Source organism: Convolutriloba macropyga, chromosome 5, assembly GCF_964194025.1.
Source record: "Convolutriloba macropyga chromosome 5, txConMacr16.3, whole genome shotgun sequence".
NCBI classification, from domain to species: Eukaryota; Metazoa; Xenacoelomorpha; order Acoela; family Convolutidae; genus Convolutriloba; species Convolutriloba macropyga.
Window position 1 is genome coordinate 39,345,552 of NC_134472.1, and position 17,911 is coordinate 39,363,462.

The following is a 17,911-nucleotide window of genomic DNA, read 5'->3' on the forward strand; positions in this document are numbered from 1 at the left end:
CCTCATCACGTGCCCCAGGAGTTTTAGCTGTCGTTTCTGTATGCTCTTTAGAAGGAATCGAGTGATATTAGTGGTTTGTAGCATGTGTCATTGGTCTTGCTCTGGGTTCATGACTCATTTGCATTCAGCGTATGCACAATCTTTCCGCCATTTTTTGAAATGGTTCATATTTCGGAGTTGTATGTCAAAGTTGAGCAAACATTTTTCTCAAAATAAAGGAGATACTCTTATTGCAAAGCATGGCTCTCATTTCGTTGAACCATTTCCTGTCAAGAGGTATTTTAATTTCAACTGCATATGTTGCTTCCCAGTTGAAGGTGGTACCCAGATATTTGATTTATGAACCTGTTTCAGTTTCAAAGAAGGTCACCTTGTTCTTTTTGGTGACAATCATAACTTTTAATTTCGCGGCATGCAGCTTCATGCAATACTTTTCACTTTCTTGATCTATGAGATTCTGCAGAGTTGCTTTGAAGTAAAACTGTATCATCTGATGTTCTCACCGCCGGGTGATATAGGAATTATTGTGGCCGGCTTTTTTTGCAAAACTCTTGCTTGACCGGTTTGACGTTATAGCATAATTTAAGGTCTCAATATAATCACCATCCTTGAATTATATGACAAATAAAAAGCATTCGACAAGTTGAAACAAATGCATTCACTGCACAGGTTGAACAAATCGGTCTGGTTTTAATATACATTCTGAATTACTTATATATCTGCATTGTTTCAACTTGTCGAATGCTTTTTATTTGTCGAATTATATTGAGACCTTAAACTATGCTATAATTTAAGGTCTCAATATAATTACCATATAATTACCATGCATAATTTGTGGTCTCAATATAATTACCATCTTTGAATTATATGACAAATAAAAAGCATTCGACAAGTTGAAACAATGAAGATATATAAGTAATTCAGAATGTGTATTAAAACCAGACCGATTTGTTCAACCTGTGCAGTGAATGCATAATGAAACATCTTCATTGTTTCAACTTGTCGAATGTTTTTTATTTGTCATATAATTCAAAGATGGTAAGATATTGAGACCTTTTATGCTATAACGTCAAACCGGTCAAGCAAGTTTTGCAAAAAAAAGCCGACCACAATAATTCCTACAAGCTTTCAAGTAACCGCGTGCTGAGTACGTCAAGTGATTATTCTATTAATTGATTGAGGAGAGGTTTATTTTCAGGGACAAATTATAAATTCCGTTTGATATTTACAAGTCAATCTAAATACAATTTTATATTTTTACAAACAATCATTCGGAAATTTATTTACAAATTATCTGACAAATTTTTCATATACAATTCTTTTGGCATTGACAACTAATTCCAAGCTTTCTTTTCTCCCTCAGATGAGGAAGCGTTCATCCACGAGTGTTTTCTTGGCCAGGTTACGTTGACCCAATATCTCCCTGATTGGAACCAGGATCTAAAAAATATTCATTATTAATGCAATCCTATTGCGCAATAATTCCGTAAATCCCATTTGTGCCTTTGATTTGCAGTTGATTTATGCTGCGGAGCTCTACCTACGTTCTCTACCTACCTATAAACGCCATCAAATCAAACAGGATAACAAGGCTAGAAAGAAATCACGTGAAATGTTGAACAAGCTGTGACTTAAGTTAAAGCAAAACAAATTTTTATTCGACGAATTAAAAAGTTAGGGCCGCCGCCATGATATTCGCCCGAGAAGATGAGGGCATCTATAAATCAAAAGTTTGCAAAAAAAGTTTTTGATCTATAATTTTTTTCTGTTCTTTCAATCCCAATCATGATTGAGAAATAATGGAGGCTCTATGCAAGGAATCTGCCAGGTATGTTTCCTATTGAGAGGATACAGGGATAAGTATCATTAGTAATAAGCATTATACCTTGTAACTAAGACCAATCAGAATAAATTTCAAGTTCCGGGCATCTAAACCCGTGCTTTATCAGTTTCTATATCTGTTTAAAAATATTTGGAGCGAAGAATGAAAACATACCCGGCAGATTGCCGGAAAATAGCCGCCGTTGATTCCAATAAGCATGATTGGGATTGAACGAATAGAATATATTGAAAAAAAAAAGATTTTTGTACAAAAATATTTTTTAAGTCCGATTTATTTTGATGGCATTTCGTAGTTGAACATACTTCTGTTTCTTAGAGAGAGGCTACAGGGGCTACTATCAACACCAATAAGCATTAGAGGTGGTAACTAAGACTTATAGGAACGACGTTCAAATAGCGGGCATCTAAAATTGGGCTTTATGGGTTTATCCCGTTTCTATTTCTGACTTCAATTTTTTATACCGACTCTGTTCATTTTGAATTGCTTTGCTTAGCAACTGATGTTCAAATTCACTTGTAGCAGAATGAGAGAAGAGAAAAACTAGCCTAGAGAAGTCAAAAAGATTTCACGCAAAATGTCGAAAAAGCGGCAAAACGGTAAAGCGAAAAAAAGTTTGACGAAGTAAAAAAAAATACGAGCGCAATAATAGCCGGCTGAGAAGATGAGGGCGGCTATTAACAAACCTATAGCAGTAAAAACGATTTCACGCCAAATGTTGAAAAAGCGGCAAATTGAGTAAAGCCGCAAAATGGAACAAATTCTTGTTGAACGAAGCACAAAAACGTAGCCAGAAGACTCCGACTCGAAGTTAAACCTGACTCTGATAAAAAGACATCCACGCATTCAAATGAACTATCTACCTCATTATATTATTCAAGAAAACAAAACGGAGTAAAAAAAATAAGACGAATAAAAGTCACAGGCTCAAATTAACTGTCGTTCAGAGACCCTGTGATTTTGACAACGAATGCGTTTAAAGACCGAAAAAAAACATAACCGACTAACGTCGGAAGAATTGCTCTCAAACTAGTGGAAGCTTAATTGCAGCTGGCTTGAGTGGGGGCGGGGTTGTAGCCTGAATGGGACTAAGAAATTTACTAGGGGGCTTCAAACAGCCTCCTTAGACGTTAATATATACCACTATTAGGATTCTAAGTAAAAAATGACGCAAGTTTCTGCCCACTTTTCAGTTGACTTTTACTATTGAATTGGCGCCAATTGAGTTCAGCTGCTTGAAATTGTGCAAAGTCAAAACATAGCCGGTAGAATACCCGAAACGAATCGAAGAGTCGCGCGGTATAATCTCTAACCTAACATTACCGAAATCAGAACGAAAACAGCAGTCAAAAATCAAAAAGAGGTAAATATTCGCAACGAAAGAAGTCAAAATTCAGGTCATGAGGAAACTTGCTCTAGCTAATAAACCCGTAGAATGTAAATATTCCTCTCCGAGTCTAAAAACGGTCAGGCAAAAATTTTTGTATAAAAAATACACACGCGTTTAGAAAAACTGCTTCTCTTCAAGCATATGAAGAAATCAAGTCTCTCTTCATGGTAACTAAAGCTAGCATTAACATAAACGGTTAATAATTTTACAACATTTACTACTGTGAAAAGCGGATTAAAGAAAAAAATATTCAAACATAGCCGGAAAATTGCCAGAAATAGCCGCCATTGATCCCACTGACCGACTTTGGTATTGAAACAAAAAAGTGACAAAAACCTTCTTTCTTCTAAGTGTCGAAGTGTTAATTATGAGATTCTATTTATCAGTCTCTAAATAGGAGCACAATAAGCTACATAGCAATACCAGTTAGCAGCATACTCTAAGGAACTCTGATAACTCAATGCACTAAGTCAACCCTTAATATTATGTCTGAGTGCCCGGGCTTTATTGGTTTATCCCAATTCTTTTGATTTTGCTTTTTGACCTAACGTATTTCAAAAACATGTAAATTTGTGAACATTTGCTGAATGAACTCTTAACTGAAAACTGATACCATAAAGCTTTTACTTGAAGTTTTTTAACCTAATTTTGTTTTGAGCTTGACTGTATTCACAATAATGAATATTTGATTGAGTGAATGGATTAAAAACCCATTCAGTTGAAACAGTGAATGAGGTGAGAAATCAAACGAGACAGAGAGTGGTGACTTGTGTAAAACGCAAAACGTGATTGAGTTAAATTAAATTTGAGAGGAAAGCACCTAAATAATAGTATTGGAGAGGCTGACGAAACAGCCCAAAATTTCACTCTAAGTAACCGGCTAATGTAGGATGATATGCTCTTGAAGAACTAGTGGGAGCTCCAAGCTATTGAAACCTGCTTCAGTCGGATGGACACCAATTTCGGCCCAATTTTCATTTGGCTTTTAGTGCCGCCAATTAAGTAGTGCCGCAAATTGACATTTTAGTCAATTGCCGATATTTTCAAAAACAGTTAAGCACAAAAAAGACTTTCAATAATTGCTTCGAACTTTATTCGAGAGCAATTAATAATCGTTTTCCTTGTACAAAACATAACCGACTGAACGTCGGAAGAATTGCTCTCGAACAACTAGCGGGAGCTCTAATCAATTGCAGCCTGCTTCAGTCGGGGGGGGGGGGGGGAGAGAGAGGGAGGGGGAGCCTAAATGGGACTAATAAGTTCAATAGTGGGCTTCAAATAACCATATTAGGTTACCATATAGCACTATTAAGATTTAAAGTAAAAAATGGCACCAGTTTTGGCGCACTTTTCATTTGACTTTTACTAATAAATTTCCGCCAATTGAGTTCAGCTGCTTGAAATTGTGATTGAGAGAGAATTTTAGATCACGCTACGCAAAAAGTCAAGGGCGTAGAAGTCACTCGAGAAGGCAAAATTGTCAAGCGAAAATTTTGCATAAAAAAGACACACGTTTACAATAATTGCTATGAACTTCGTTCTAGAGCAATTAAACAACTCAAAATTGATTCAAACCCAGTCAAAGGCCAAAAAAACACGCAAAACACTAACAATAGCCAAAGATCTCGCCGTAAATTTTAAGACCATCAAAAATCGTCTAAAACGGCAAAATGAGAAACATAAACCGACTAACTTCGGATGAATTGCTGTCGAATGACAGACGAGGTCAATTTAATTTAGAAGGGACGTAGATTGGAAACGTTTTATGGGTGGAAAAAAATCGACCTCACAGGGGTTCGAACACCGGACCCCAACGTTGGCAGTTTAAGGAGGCCAGCAATAGGGGGGGGGGGGGGTATTACGCGCGAGGGAGCGGGGGTGAGGAGCCATTTGTAGGGGTGGGGGTAGAAAACGGCCTACTTTCTTTACACTATGATTTTGTCCTCATTTTGGATGAATTGTCTAGCTAACATAGCCGGCAGATTGCCAGAATAGCTGCAAAAGTATAGACCTGCGTGCCGTATAATAGATCTGTCTCTGTTTCTATCTCTATTATACGGCACGCAGGTCTATACTTTCGCAGCTATTCCGGCAATCTGCCGGCTATGTTACAACTATGGCTAGACAATTCATCCAAGATGAGGACATAAAATCATAGTGTAAAGAAAGTAGGCCGTTTTCTACCCCCACCCCGACAAATGGCCCCTCACCCCCGCTCCCTCACGAGTAATACCCCACCCCCCCTATTGCTGGCCTCCCTAAACTGCCAACCTTGGCGTCCGGTGTTCGAACCCCTGTGAGGTCGATTTTTTTCCACCCATAAAACTAGGCAAACTATTTTAAACAAGTTCGAAGTGCAAAAGTCATTTTATTGAGTGAGGTAAGTCACGTATGATCAAAATCTAATCACGCAAAAAAACGTTTGCTAAAGAGAGTGAGAAATCATGCGTGCAAACGCCGTTAGTGAGAGGAAGAAGTCATTCAGAAAATTTGACTTTTTCAGCTTTGCTGTGTGAACAAATGTAAAACGAAAAAGAGCGTCAGACGACGAAACAAAAAAACATAGCAGGACAAGTCCTGACGTACAATTCAAAGAATTTTCATTGACTAAACAGAAAACTAGACCTAGAAAGGACTATGAATGGATTGGGAAAAACCATTTAGAAAAAAATCCGATCCAAAAAATCGAAAAAACAGAAAAAAATCAAAGCGAAATTGCCGCATGTGAACAAAAAACCACTACCGAGAAATCGAATTTTTGTTCAAACACCGCTTTCTCACTCTACTTTATATTTAGAGCAAAAAAATTCCACACCGCAAAACCACTCGCTTTTTCGCTCCCTTTCCTGTTTCGGCGTGACCAAAATCACTACTCCAATCTGACTTCAAAAATCATGAAAATGTGTGTGAACAGATCTTAAAAAACATAGCCGGAAGAATTCTGGAAACGACTCGAAGTGGAAATCCATTTAAACGCCATCCAACTACTCATTAGACAAAGCGTGCCTCCACTAAATTATGATTATCTTGAATCAAAACAATAAAACAAAAAAGAAAACAAAAATCAAATCTGTTAAAATATGATAAAAAATCTGATTAAATTTTGTAAATTTAGATCCCCAAAATAAATATCTGCCATATTTACTTCTCCAGGGCAACTATTACGTACTAAAATTTTTGAAAATACTTGAGGCCAAATTTTGAAAACATAACCGGCAGATTGCCGGAATAGCTGCGAAAGAATAGACATGCGTGTCATATAATAGAGATAGAAACGGCTGCAGATCTAAATTGAAAAAATCGACGCCGCTCAAAAAACTAGGCAAACTATTTTAAACAAATTCAAAGTGCAAAAGTCATTTTATTGAGTGAGATAAGTCATGTATGAGCAAAATCTAATCACGCAAATAACCTAAAAACTTTTGCTAAAGCGAGTAAGAAATGATGTCACGCGCGCAAATGCCGTTAGTGAGAGGAAGAAGTCATTCAGAAAATTTGACTTATTCAGCTTTGCTGTGTGAACAATTGTAAAACGAAAAAAGAGCGTCAGACGACGAAACAAAAAAACCAAGAGCACAGCAATATAGCTTCGCTCAGCTTACAGCTTCGCAGCTATAAAAAACAACTTGCACTAAAAAAATGGAAAAAAGTTAATAAATTTTTTAATATTACAAAAGCATAAAGCATAAAAATCCAAAGAAAAATTTCTTTCATCCAATAGGGTATCCAGATGGTCGCAAAATAATCGGCAAGTCATAATAGGCTAAGAATAGGCTAAAAAACAGAAAACGAAAAACTGCGAAAAATTGAGAAAAATAGTCCCGATTTTCGCCACTTTTTGTCATATTTCTCAACAAAAACTTGCTCAAGTAGAAGGGGGTCTTTTCGATACCCATTTGAGCCAGTAAAACAACAATCGTTAAAACTAGCCCAATAATCAGCGAAATACATGAAAAACCTCCGAATTAGCATAAATTTTGTACGAAATTCCAGAAACCTTCAAACCTCTACCAAAACCAGCCTAAAATTGAAACAAAATCACAACCAAACCTCTTAACCCAAAAAAATGCTTTAAAATGCCGCACGTGAACAAAAAATTTCGCTCGGTTACAGAATTTTTTTTCACAACTCAATTTCTCGCTCTCTAGAAAACAGCGATATGAACAAAAACCACTCTTTTCGCTCCGCTCTTCACTTTTGTTCAGCACCAAAATCACTCCATTTTTTTCACGCGTTTCATTTCCCGCTTCAAAATTCACTCCAATAAAATTGATTTAAGAAACATAGCCGGCAGATTGCCGGAATAGCTGCGAAAGAATAGACCTGCGTGCCATATAATAGAGATAGAAACAGATACAGATCTAAATTGAAAAAAAAATCGACGCCGCTCAAAAAACTAGGCTAAAAAAACATTCAGCGATAAATTAATAAAGCTTGTTAAGATTCATTCCACAGAAGCCTCTTATTAGGGACCTTTACTGCACATATGAGTTCCTTTGACCTTAAACAAATTCAAATTAAACTTAAGTTTTAAAAAAAGTCATTTTATTGAGTGAGGTAAGTCACGTATGATGAAAATCTAATTACACAAATAACCTAAAAACTTTTGCTAAAGCGAGTGATAAATGACGTCACGCGCGCAAATGCCGTTAGTGAGAGGAAGGAGTCATTCAGAAAATTTGACTTTTTCAGCTTTGCTGTGTGAACAAATGTAAAACGAAAAAAGAGCGTCAGACGACGAAACAAAAAACATAGCCGGAAGAATTCCGGAAGCGACTCGAAGCACCAAAACATCACGAAAAGCTGAAGCCATTACCTTTTGTATTAAAACATTAACTCATTACCTCACCCCGGGTCTGATCTAAAAATCGTTGAAATTTAAACCACTGTCACCAAGAGAAAGAAAATGCAGCAAAATTTTATTATTGAAAACGTTTGGTAACGTTAAAAAAGTCTGAAATTTTTAGGATGGTCAAAAAACTGATAGCCTGACAAAGCTGAGAGGGCCATCAATTGCCCTCAGATAATTAATGATTCTAATCTCAAAAAGATCGCGAAAGCAAACGGCAGATAAAAACTTTTCAAAAAAGACAGGAAAGTCAAAATTATTCAAAAAAGTGCTCAAAATTAAGAATCAGAGAGCCACTACAATTAGATTTCTAATAACGGAAATTAAGATAACTATAATACATAATTCTTCCTTGTTATATATATGCTAGACAACATGATTTCATGCTAATTCAAAAATTAAATTAATCAGAAAAAAAAGCAACAGAATAATATTCAAAGGCAAAAAATCGTCTAAAAACAATACCAAGCCCGGAAAAAATTGCAACGAATAGTAATAAGTAGAAATGTTGGAAAAGACTTTCTAGCAAAGTCCCAGTACTGCCTTATTTTGAATTAAATCAATTGCAAACCGAAGAAACCAAGATCTAAGAAAAAGCTGAATTCATTCAATTTTTTTAACAACTGAAAAAATCAATATAAAGAATAAAAAGTAGGTACCAGGACAAAACTAGAATGATACAAACGAGAATGTGAAGAATATGGACACAATGTTAGGAACACCGTTACAAAAAGACCAATTCTTGATTTTTGAAAGTTAAAAATCAAATTTAAAAAAATCAAGAAAAACGAGTACATTTCATTGATCAGCATTCGAGACATAGAAAAGACAACGAGTTATTCGAGACAAAATCCAACTTGCTGAACAGAATAAGACAAGAAAAAGCAGAATTCGGACATACGAAACAATGAAACATTTTGCAAAAAAAGTGGTCAAAAAATATTTAAGACTGCATTTATGAAAAAAAATTCTGTTTTTTCAAAAACTTAACATCACAAAAAGGATTGAAATTTCATTGAAATTAAAGTCCCTCATGTTCCCCAAAATACTATTTCTAGTAATTAAAAGCAAAATAACAAAAAACTGAAAAAAATTGCCAAAAAACTACGAAAATCGGATTAGCAAATGTACAATTTTATGAAACAAAATTACATCGAGGTAGAAAGAGGCATTGAGTATATGAATTATCAAAGGGAAGTTGCCATATTAACTGATTTTTGACAAAAAACAGCTAAAAGATCCAAAAATGAAGAAATTAATAGAAAAAAAGCCAAAAATTAACTAAAAAATCAAGAAATATGTGCCAATTTCGCATTTGAAACGCAATTTCAGGCTATGCAAAATACTGTGCTATCAATTTCCGGGGTTTACATTTCAACATAGCATCAATTAAAATTTATTTCTACAAAAAACCAAATTACAAGCAAAAAAACTAGGCCACTTAGACGAAAAAACGGCTAAAAACCGTTATCTATATGTGCCATTCAGTCAAAAACTACTTTTCAATGTCAAAAACTCATTCACTAAACGCAGCGCATGATCAAAAAACTTCTCTCGCTCAGAAAAAATTAGTTCACACTGCAATTTTACTCGCTTTCGCTTTTAGGTCAAAACATCGTCTGAACGAATAGTACTTCCGGTAAAAAAAACCTTAAGAAAACCAATACTCCTCTTCGAGTCGTAAAAACCAAGAGCACCGCAATATAGCTACGCTCAGCTTACAGCTTCGCAGCTATAAAAAGGACTTCTCCAATACTCCTCTTCGAATCGTAAAAAGACAGTGCCCCAATACAATTCAAATTCTTTGAATTGTAAAAAACCAAGAGCACCGCAATATAGCTCCGCTCAGCTTACAACTTCTTAGCTATAAAAACACTTGCCATTATAGTGTTTTGAAGAAACACTACCATCTCTGGTATCCCTACATACCTTTTGGACAATGTACACTCCGATGGCAGAGAGCAAGTAGCTCTCAATCATATAGTCTATGGCCACAAACAGGTACACGTCGAATAAGAAGAGAGAGAACTCGTTGCCATAAAAGAGAACTTTGTCAAACACATGACCACTGTCTGAAACAAAACACCAAACCATCAATTTACACACCACCAATTCCCTATTTAGAATTATCGCACCTGATCGTTTTTCGAGTTACCAGTTGCTTAAGTTGACTTAGGTACATAATGTTACTAGGGATTGAATTTATAGATTTAGATACAAAGAACATAGTAGCTGTCAGATTGCCAGAAAATAGCCGCAATAGATTCGTAGATCGGCAGTCTAAAAAAAACAGTAAAAAAGACAGACCAAAAAAATTCGTCTTTTCATTGAAGGCTGATCTGTTATATTTTGATTAAAACTCTGTATAAGTTATTGCTGCCTCTATTAGCTGATCTCAAATAACCTTCATTTAGAGTGACACACACTCATTTGACCTTATATCTTTGAATTAAAGTAAATAAAAGTCAATTTCAAAGTGAGGAAGTCATTTTTGAGAGTGAGGTAAGTCAAGTGTGACCAAAAATTTAATCACTCGCATGAACAAAAAAATCGCTCCACTAAGAGCGAAAAATGACGTCACACATGCAATTCAGTTGAAATTGCATGAACAAAAAGTGGCTGTGACGTCATATGGTCGTAACAAAAATCATGACGACGAAATAAATAAAACATAACCGACTAACGTCGGGCGAATTGCTCTCAAACGACCGGCGGGCGGTTGTCAGCACCTAGCCACTGTTTAGTGAGGTTAGCTTTCGCTTGATTGAAGAGGCGTGAGGCTAGGGTAATAGACGATATTATCACGCCACATAACAGCCGCTGAAGTCAACAAAAGAGTTAAGGAGGGAGAGAGAGAGAGAGAGAGAGAGAGAGAGAGAGTGCGAGGTAAAACGCGAGGGAGAAAGAGAACGAAAGAAACGCCAACCAACACACACACACAGAGAAAGAGAGAGCTAGAAATTTTTTCCATGAGATTCTAGCCTTGTTAGTAACTAAATCATATAAAAAACTGAAAGTGCAAAATTCAGAAGAAAACTTTCCACATTTCGCAGTGACGAAAATGTTCAAAGAACATTTTTTGCCTCTGGATTTTTGTCATGTAACCCATCTTGGGTTACATTTGTGATATTAAAAAGTTCAAAATTATTCTATCGCAATAAAAATATTTCAGTAACCTATTATCAAAGCCTATACGAGGTTTGTTGGGGCTGGAAGAACTTAGATAATGAGAAATTTTGAAAAATTTGAAAAAAAAAATTCAAGTTTTATCCAACAATTGCTAAAAATCGTGATGTTCAAATGTTGAAAAACATTCTTTTAACACTAGAAACTATGCAGCAACGTACTATCAAACCCTTCAGGAGGTTGTCTGAACCCTGAGGCTGAAAAATCTTGAATAATGAAAATATATGTCAAAAAATTTTTAAAATATAGCAATTTTTGTCAAAAAAATGCTAAAATTCGTGATGTTTAAATCTTGAAAATGATTCCATTATTTCTAAAAACTACATAGTAACCTATTATTAAACCCTCGAGGAAGTTCCTTGGCTCTTGAGGCTGGATAAACCTAAAAAACGACAAAAACTTTCAAAAACATTGAAAAAACTTGCAAAATTTATCAAAAAAATGCAAAAAATTCGCAGTGTTGAAATGTTGAAACCATTCTATTACCACTAGAAACTATTCAATAACCTATTATGAAATCCTAGATTGGATTCCTTGACACCTAGGGCTGAAAAAACTTAAAAAACTGACAAAAATTTTCAGAAATCTTGAAAAAAATTGTGAAAATTAGTATAAATTTGCGTTTTTAGCTAGCGGTTGTTCGTCTGTAGCTAGCCACGGGTCGGGGGAGGGTGCAAGGGGGTGCCGATGGGGATGGCGACAGTCGGGTGGGGGGGTGGGGGGCAACAGGGCGGTGGGGGGGCAATAGTGGGGGGTCAGCAGTGGGGGGGGTCTTCAACCTCTAAGAACCGCTGTTCACACCATAAGTATAAGACTCCAAAACTGTTTGAGCTGAAACAGAGCTAAAAGGCTCTAAGAGCACTTAATGCCCGCTGGGCGCTACCTGTTTATCCCGTTTTTGAGGACGAAAAGTCAAAAGCGTCAGACGAAAAATTGGTCAAGCGAAAAATCGCATAAAAAAAGACCGACAGGACTAATATAATTGCTACAAACTTCGTTTGACAGCAATTAAACATAGCAGGTCAAGTCCTGACGCACAATTCAAAGAATTTTCATTGACTAAACAGAAAAACTAGACCTAGAATGGACTATGAGTGAATTGAGAAAACCATTTTTAACAAAACCAGATAAAAAAAATAAGAAAAAACAGAAAATCAATGTCAAATTGCCGCATGTGAACCAAAAAACTACTAGGGAGAAATGAAAATTTAATTCAAACAAAACACGAGGCCTAGGAGGAGCTGTGAATGGATTGGGAAAACCATTTAGAAAAAAATCCTATTCAAAATATCGAAAAAAACAGTAAAAATCAGTGAAATTGCCGCATGTGAACAAAAAACCACTAGCGAGAAAGCGAATTTTTGTTCAAACATCGTTTTCTCACTCTACTTTAAAATTAGAGCGAAAAAATTCCACGCCACAAAACCACTCGCTTTTCGCTCCCTTTCCTGTTTCGGCGTGACCAAAATCACTACTCCAATCTGACTTCAAAAATCATGAAAATGTGTGAACAGATCTTAAAAAAAAGACAGCGCCCCAATACAATTCAAATTCTTTGAATTGTAAAAAACCAAGAGAAGGCCAATAATAGCCCCAGCTATCGCTGTGCGGCTATTAAAAATAAATATATATATATATATAGACCGCTATGTATACTGACCACTATAGAAGATTCCGCGTGTGGCAGAGACCTCCACGAACTCCATGTCCAGCAATTTTTCCACAAATGGCCTCTCTCTTACCTCGTAGTCACAGTCCGGAATATCCTACATACACAGAGTACATTAATAACAAACCAACAAAAATCAGCTACCGGGTCAAATTTTCCAAGCAAAAACTAGCAAGCCCGCAAACGCATCACAAGAAAATCATTTAAAAGAAAAGATAGAAGGTTAAAAAATCAGATTTTTTGCACTACCTGGGGCTGGAACCTATGCCCCTCTTTCAAAAGCAATAGGTATTACGTTTCGTTACCGATGTGTTTGGTTTGTGTATATTACCCTATGTGTCAACAATTTTTTGTCCAACCAGGTTTTCTGCTTTACCATTTTGCATAATTTATATCTGCATTATAATTTAATTAATATGGTGAAACTCTGAAGACATCCGGATTGTCACAAAATTTATGGAAGTCTATTAAATCTTGCACGCATACTTTATCAGCCGAGCAAGATACTGCAAGCATGCGTTACAAAAATTCCGTAAAATTCAAGATTTGGTCAGTTTTCCCCATAAAGCCATCGCACATCAATACACGCACATAAAGGGGCCAGCATAATAGTTAGTGAAGGGAGAGGCAAGAACTAACTCTGTTTATGAATGCAGCCAGGAAAGCATTGAGTTGTGTATACCCTTCGATCGACTTTCTCAACTGGGGATCCAACTGACTGAGAGAGCTTCTGTCTACTCCAGACTGGTCAGCCGCAGTGGCAGCCTTAGCAGCATTAGAGGGCACTGGTGGCTTGAACAGTTTGCGATAAGCTGTGCGAAGATTGAGAGGAACTATGATCTCGAATGTCTGGATTGCGGAGTCGGGGAGCAGACCTCGCGTACCTCTCAAGTCATCCTGCAAGGCATCATACATTTCAAACTCAAAAATGTCATAATAACTTTTGTAAGCGGCTCAAAGAGATTGTACACTGCCCCTTTGCATGTATATATTTTTTAAATTTAACCTGGGCATTTGGTTTTTAGTTTACGTCACCTTACTTTACATTTACTCAAGTTGATCAGTATTAACTACGCTTACTGCAAAGTGGTTCATCAACTACTTTCAAACGCTCAACATCACTGGTTTAGCATCAACTGATGAGTCTCTTATGGGAGAAAGCGCATACAATATTGACGACAAATACCTGTTCCTTCTGCATTAGGAGAGACAGCTGGGCCAAGTTAGCATCTGCAAAGCCGTGCACACTTCTCCCGTGTATGTAGTAGCCATACTGTTTTTGACTCATGATGAAGGCACTGATGTTGGAAATGGAGCACAGATCTATGAACTGGTTGAAGGGATCTTCAATGAAACGAGAGTAGAACAGGATCTCGAACAGATACTGAAACGCAAGTTAGAATACAGACTTTAAACCAAACCAAACAAATCCTTCTATCTGTACGAATAACGCTCTTCGTCCTTTACAATCTTGATGACAATTTTAACTGCTGTTCCTATTAATGACAAAAACCCCAAGAAGAAACTATTTGATTAAGTCTCAAAAATTAGTCAACAATTCATACAGCACCTGAGCGATGCCAATGGCAATGTATACTGAGGCTCCGACAGCAAACCTCAACCACGTGTTATAAGGAGAGTTCACATAATTCTCATCTGGAAATAGGTCATTGCTCGGATCTGCTCTGGCGAATTCCTTGAAATTAAGTCCTTCTAGGAAGAAGATTGTGGCCACTATTTGGAACATCACGTTTGTTTTTCGAATCGTTTGGATCTCGTTCCACTCGTTTGCAACGAAGTATGTTCTCCAAATGCTCACAGAAGATCCTTCCGCTGCTGACTTTTTCTCTTCTTTCTTCCCCGGCGCAGTCTTCGGTCTCTCCCAGTCAATGAAAAATATGTCTACGCTACACTGCGAATAGATCAAGTGCAGAATTTCGATCACCTGAAACATTAAAACATGACTGACCAACGTCGCACGAATGGCTCTCGAATGACTGGTGGAGTATCGACTTTATTGCAGCCTGCTTCAGTCTGGTGGTAGAGCTTGTGGGTTGGAGTCGGGGGCACTAACGCACAAAGTGAAAAAAATAAAACCAGACTTTTTATTGGACTCTACTTAAAAATGTGAATGGGAGAGCAACTGATCCAGGAACACACAAAACACAAGACAACGACGAAAGAAGCAATTGAAATAAAAATCGGAACCGACTCTTGCAATCTGATCTTTAGAACCAATCATGTTCAAACAAGACAGAAATTAAGATCGCTCAAAATCGAACGGATGTTAAGGATGACAATGAATTGAAAAACCAAATCGCTCCGACTAAATAAAATTTTATAACACCGTTGAGAGCAATTAAAAAGCAATGAAGGCAGAAAAATTTCAAGAATATGCTTCTCTCGAATGTTTTATTTACAATAAAAATGGAAGCTGCTCCGAAAAGACAAACGGTACTATTAATCAACAATTTTCTTAATTTAGGTCTCCTTTAAATTATACTTAAAATAAAATAATTGATTTCGAAACATCTAAAAAGTGTGGTGAAAAATAATATCCAAAAAAATTGTGAGTATCGCTTCATACGATGGTGATCTTCTCTAAGTCTCCAAGCAAGCCTTGAGAAGCACGGAATAAAACGGAGTCTACCTTAAAGTAGCTTCTCAAACAGCATACGATATACTAAGTTGACATTGATGTTAATTTGAGTAACCTTGGCTAGAATTCCGGTCAAGAAGTAGCCAATGAATGGTCGAATGTCTCCTCTGTCAGTGGGCGACGGTAGTAGAATATACAACACCTCTTGATTCTAAACAATTCTTATCAATAAACTGTTGTTAAAATCAGCCTTCCGGCTGTTTCAATAATTATAAACTAATATTCCAAGCACCGCTCACATCTGGAGCGCAATTTACAATTTTAGCAGATAAAAAATTAAAAGTTTAATATGCGGCATCCGTATGTTTAATTGATCAATCAAGAAGTCTGATATTTCTTATTACAGGTAACGTAGCACTATACAATAAATGCAGGTGAAGCATATAAGGTGGATAATATGACAATGGATAAAATAAATGTGTTGATAAAATGTGACAAAACTGCTATCCATAAATGGTGAAGGAGGAGCTTAGTATGAGTGGAGTAACAAACCCTCCAGCTGAGTAGCAAGTAGAGTCCCGTGAAGTAGAGAATAAGGAAGAAGACATTGGCAATCACTCCAAACCAGGAGAAGGTGAACTTGATCATCGCCTAACAAAGTCAGCAAAACAGTATAAATTTACTTCATTCGTAGATCATAAATTAATCGTCCCATCTAAACAAATGAAGAATTGGCTTCGTTTTCTTGTTCATAGTCAGTGTGAAGATCTCGTGCTAATTTTGAAGGTACAGTTAAAACCAACACGTCAAAAATGATCACATCACTGACTTCATTTATCCTTAAATGGATTTCGACTCTTCAAAGACTCAGATGTCTGGAAATAGTACAGGCTTAAATTACTGACGAATAAGTCGATGGTAGTTGCTCCCGCCCTCTTGCGCCAGCCATTCACCTTCACCACACTATACACTGACACCATTATACCCAACACACCTACTGCCATCTAAACACCACTCGCTATTGACATATCACTTGTACAAACTGATAGCAGTCAATAAAGTCTCATTTATAAATTAGCGATATAAACGAATAAACCTAAGAATAGTATCTGAAGTTATAGACATAATGGAGGTACAAAAATGGGTTATTTGAGAAAGAGCTTAGCCCACAAAAGAATTCTTTCATTTTTGGTTCAAGAGTAAAATTATACAGGAAAATGATCGGAGACCAATAGATTGTAAAAAATCCCCACTTACCCCAATAGATCTGTTGAACTCTTTATACCTCTGGTCGTAATTGACAATGAATTGAGTCTGAAATGAAAAGAAGTTGACTGATTAAAAAAAGTAGTCCCAACATATACCAACAAGAAACACTATGTCGTATTTTTCAAGAATTCACAATTCTCAACAACCTGCTTTGGAAACAAAAAAAACTCAAGCAAGGACGCTCGCTAATGTGCGTTGCTACAATGTTCCGACCCGTTAATCAATATTCTTGAATTGACTATTGAAAATAGTTCAAACTTTATATTCAAACTTCGATAGAACATAGCCGGTAGATTGCCGGAAAATAGCCGCGATAGACGCTTGTGGCCTTCCAAGAAAGGAAACAAGAAAAGAAATAAGATACAGATTGACCCCCAATCCTTTACTAGACCACTAGACTTTGTTAGAATCGGACAGACGTTTTTATGACACATACGCTCTGTAAGGAAAAAACCCTAATGGAGCTTTTTCAAAATTAATATTCGGAATCAAAAACTCAAGCCTCTAATACTCAAAAATTAGGGAATATACATATGGCACTCCTTAGATGCTCACTATTGACCTTTAGCTAGTGAATGTTCATGAAATTTAAAGTTCATTAAGCGAGTTCAGAAGTCACTTTTTGAGTGAGGTAAGTCACACAATTGACCCAAATGCAGAACAAATGACGTCACGCACACAAATTTTAACTGCAAAGCAGTAGAAATCACTATAATGAAAAATTCAATTCCAAGAAGTAAGGTTGCAAGAATCATCGATGGAGACAACGAATTTTAAAAAAATACACGATGTCCCCAATAATAGCAGCTATCGCTTCGCGGCTATTAAAAAGGACAGACGTACAAGTGAATTCTTTATTCCAATTGAATGAAAGAATATTGAACTTTGGTTGCAAAAAATTTGGTTGAAAAACATGAAATTAAGAAAAAACGATTAAATATACCAAAAAACAAAGAAACGAGATTCAGATCTCAAATTCTTTCCAGTTTTCAAACCATCCAACAGTAACAGAAAAAAAATAGTTTTTATCAGGTAAACACTTATCAATGCCAAAAAACAATGAAACGAGATTTCCAATTCACATTCTAAAATCACAATAAGAGTTATAT

The 17,911-nt window shown here is 36.4% G+C and overlaps 1 protein-coding gene across 2 annotated transcripts in view; it reads right to left on the reverse strand.

The window, feature by feature from the left end:
* Window positions 1-1,187: 1,187 nt before the first annotated feature.
* Window positions 1,188-17,911, reverse strand: part of LOC142339389 (meckelin-like) — a 77,063-nt gene continuing 60,339 nt past the window's right edge. For both annotated transcript variants that reach the window (XM_075389403.1, XM_075389402.1), the window contains 10 exons: window positions 16,791-16,847; window positions 16,439-16,537; window positions 16,086-16,184; window positions 15,649-15,744; window positions 14,505-14,879; window positions 14,121-14,318; window positions 13,574-13,831; window positions 12,926-13,031; window positions 10,009-10,151; window positions 1,188-1,440 (listed from right to left, as the gene is read on the reverse strand). In XM_075389403.1, the coding sequence (XP_075245518.1) occupies window positions 1,360-1,440; window positions 10,009-10,151; window positions 12,926-13,031; window positions 13,574-13,831; window positions 14,121-14,318; window positions 14,505-14,879; window positions 15,649-15,744; window positions 16,086-16,184; window positions 16,439-16,537; window positions 16,791-16,847 (1,512 nt within the window). In that variant the 3' untranslated portion in view covers window positions 1,188-1,359. The remainder of the gene's footprint in view (window positions 1,441-10,008; window positions 10,152-12,925; window positions 13,032-13,573; window positions 13,832-14,120; window positions 14,319-14,504; window positions 14,880-15,648; window positions 15,745-16,085; window positions 16,185-16,438; window positions 16,538-16,790; window positions 16,848-17,911) is intronic.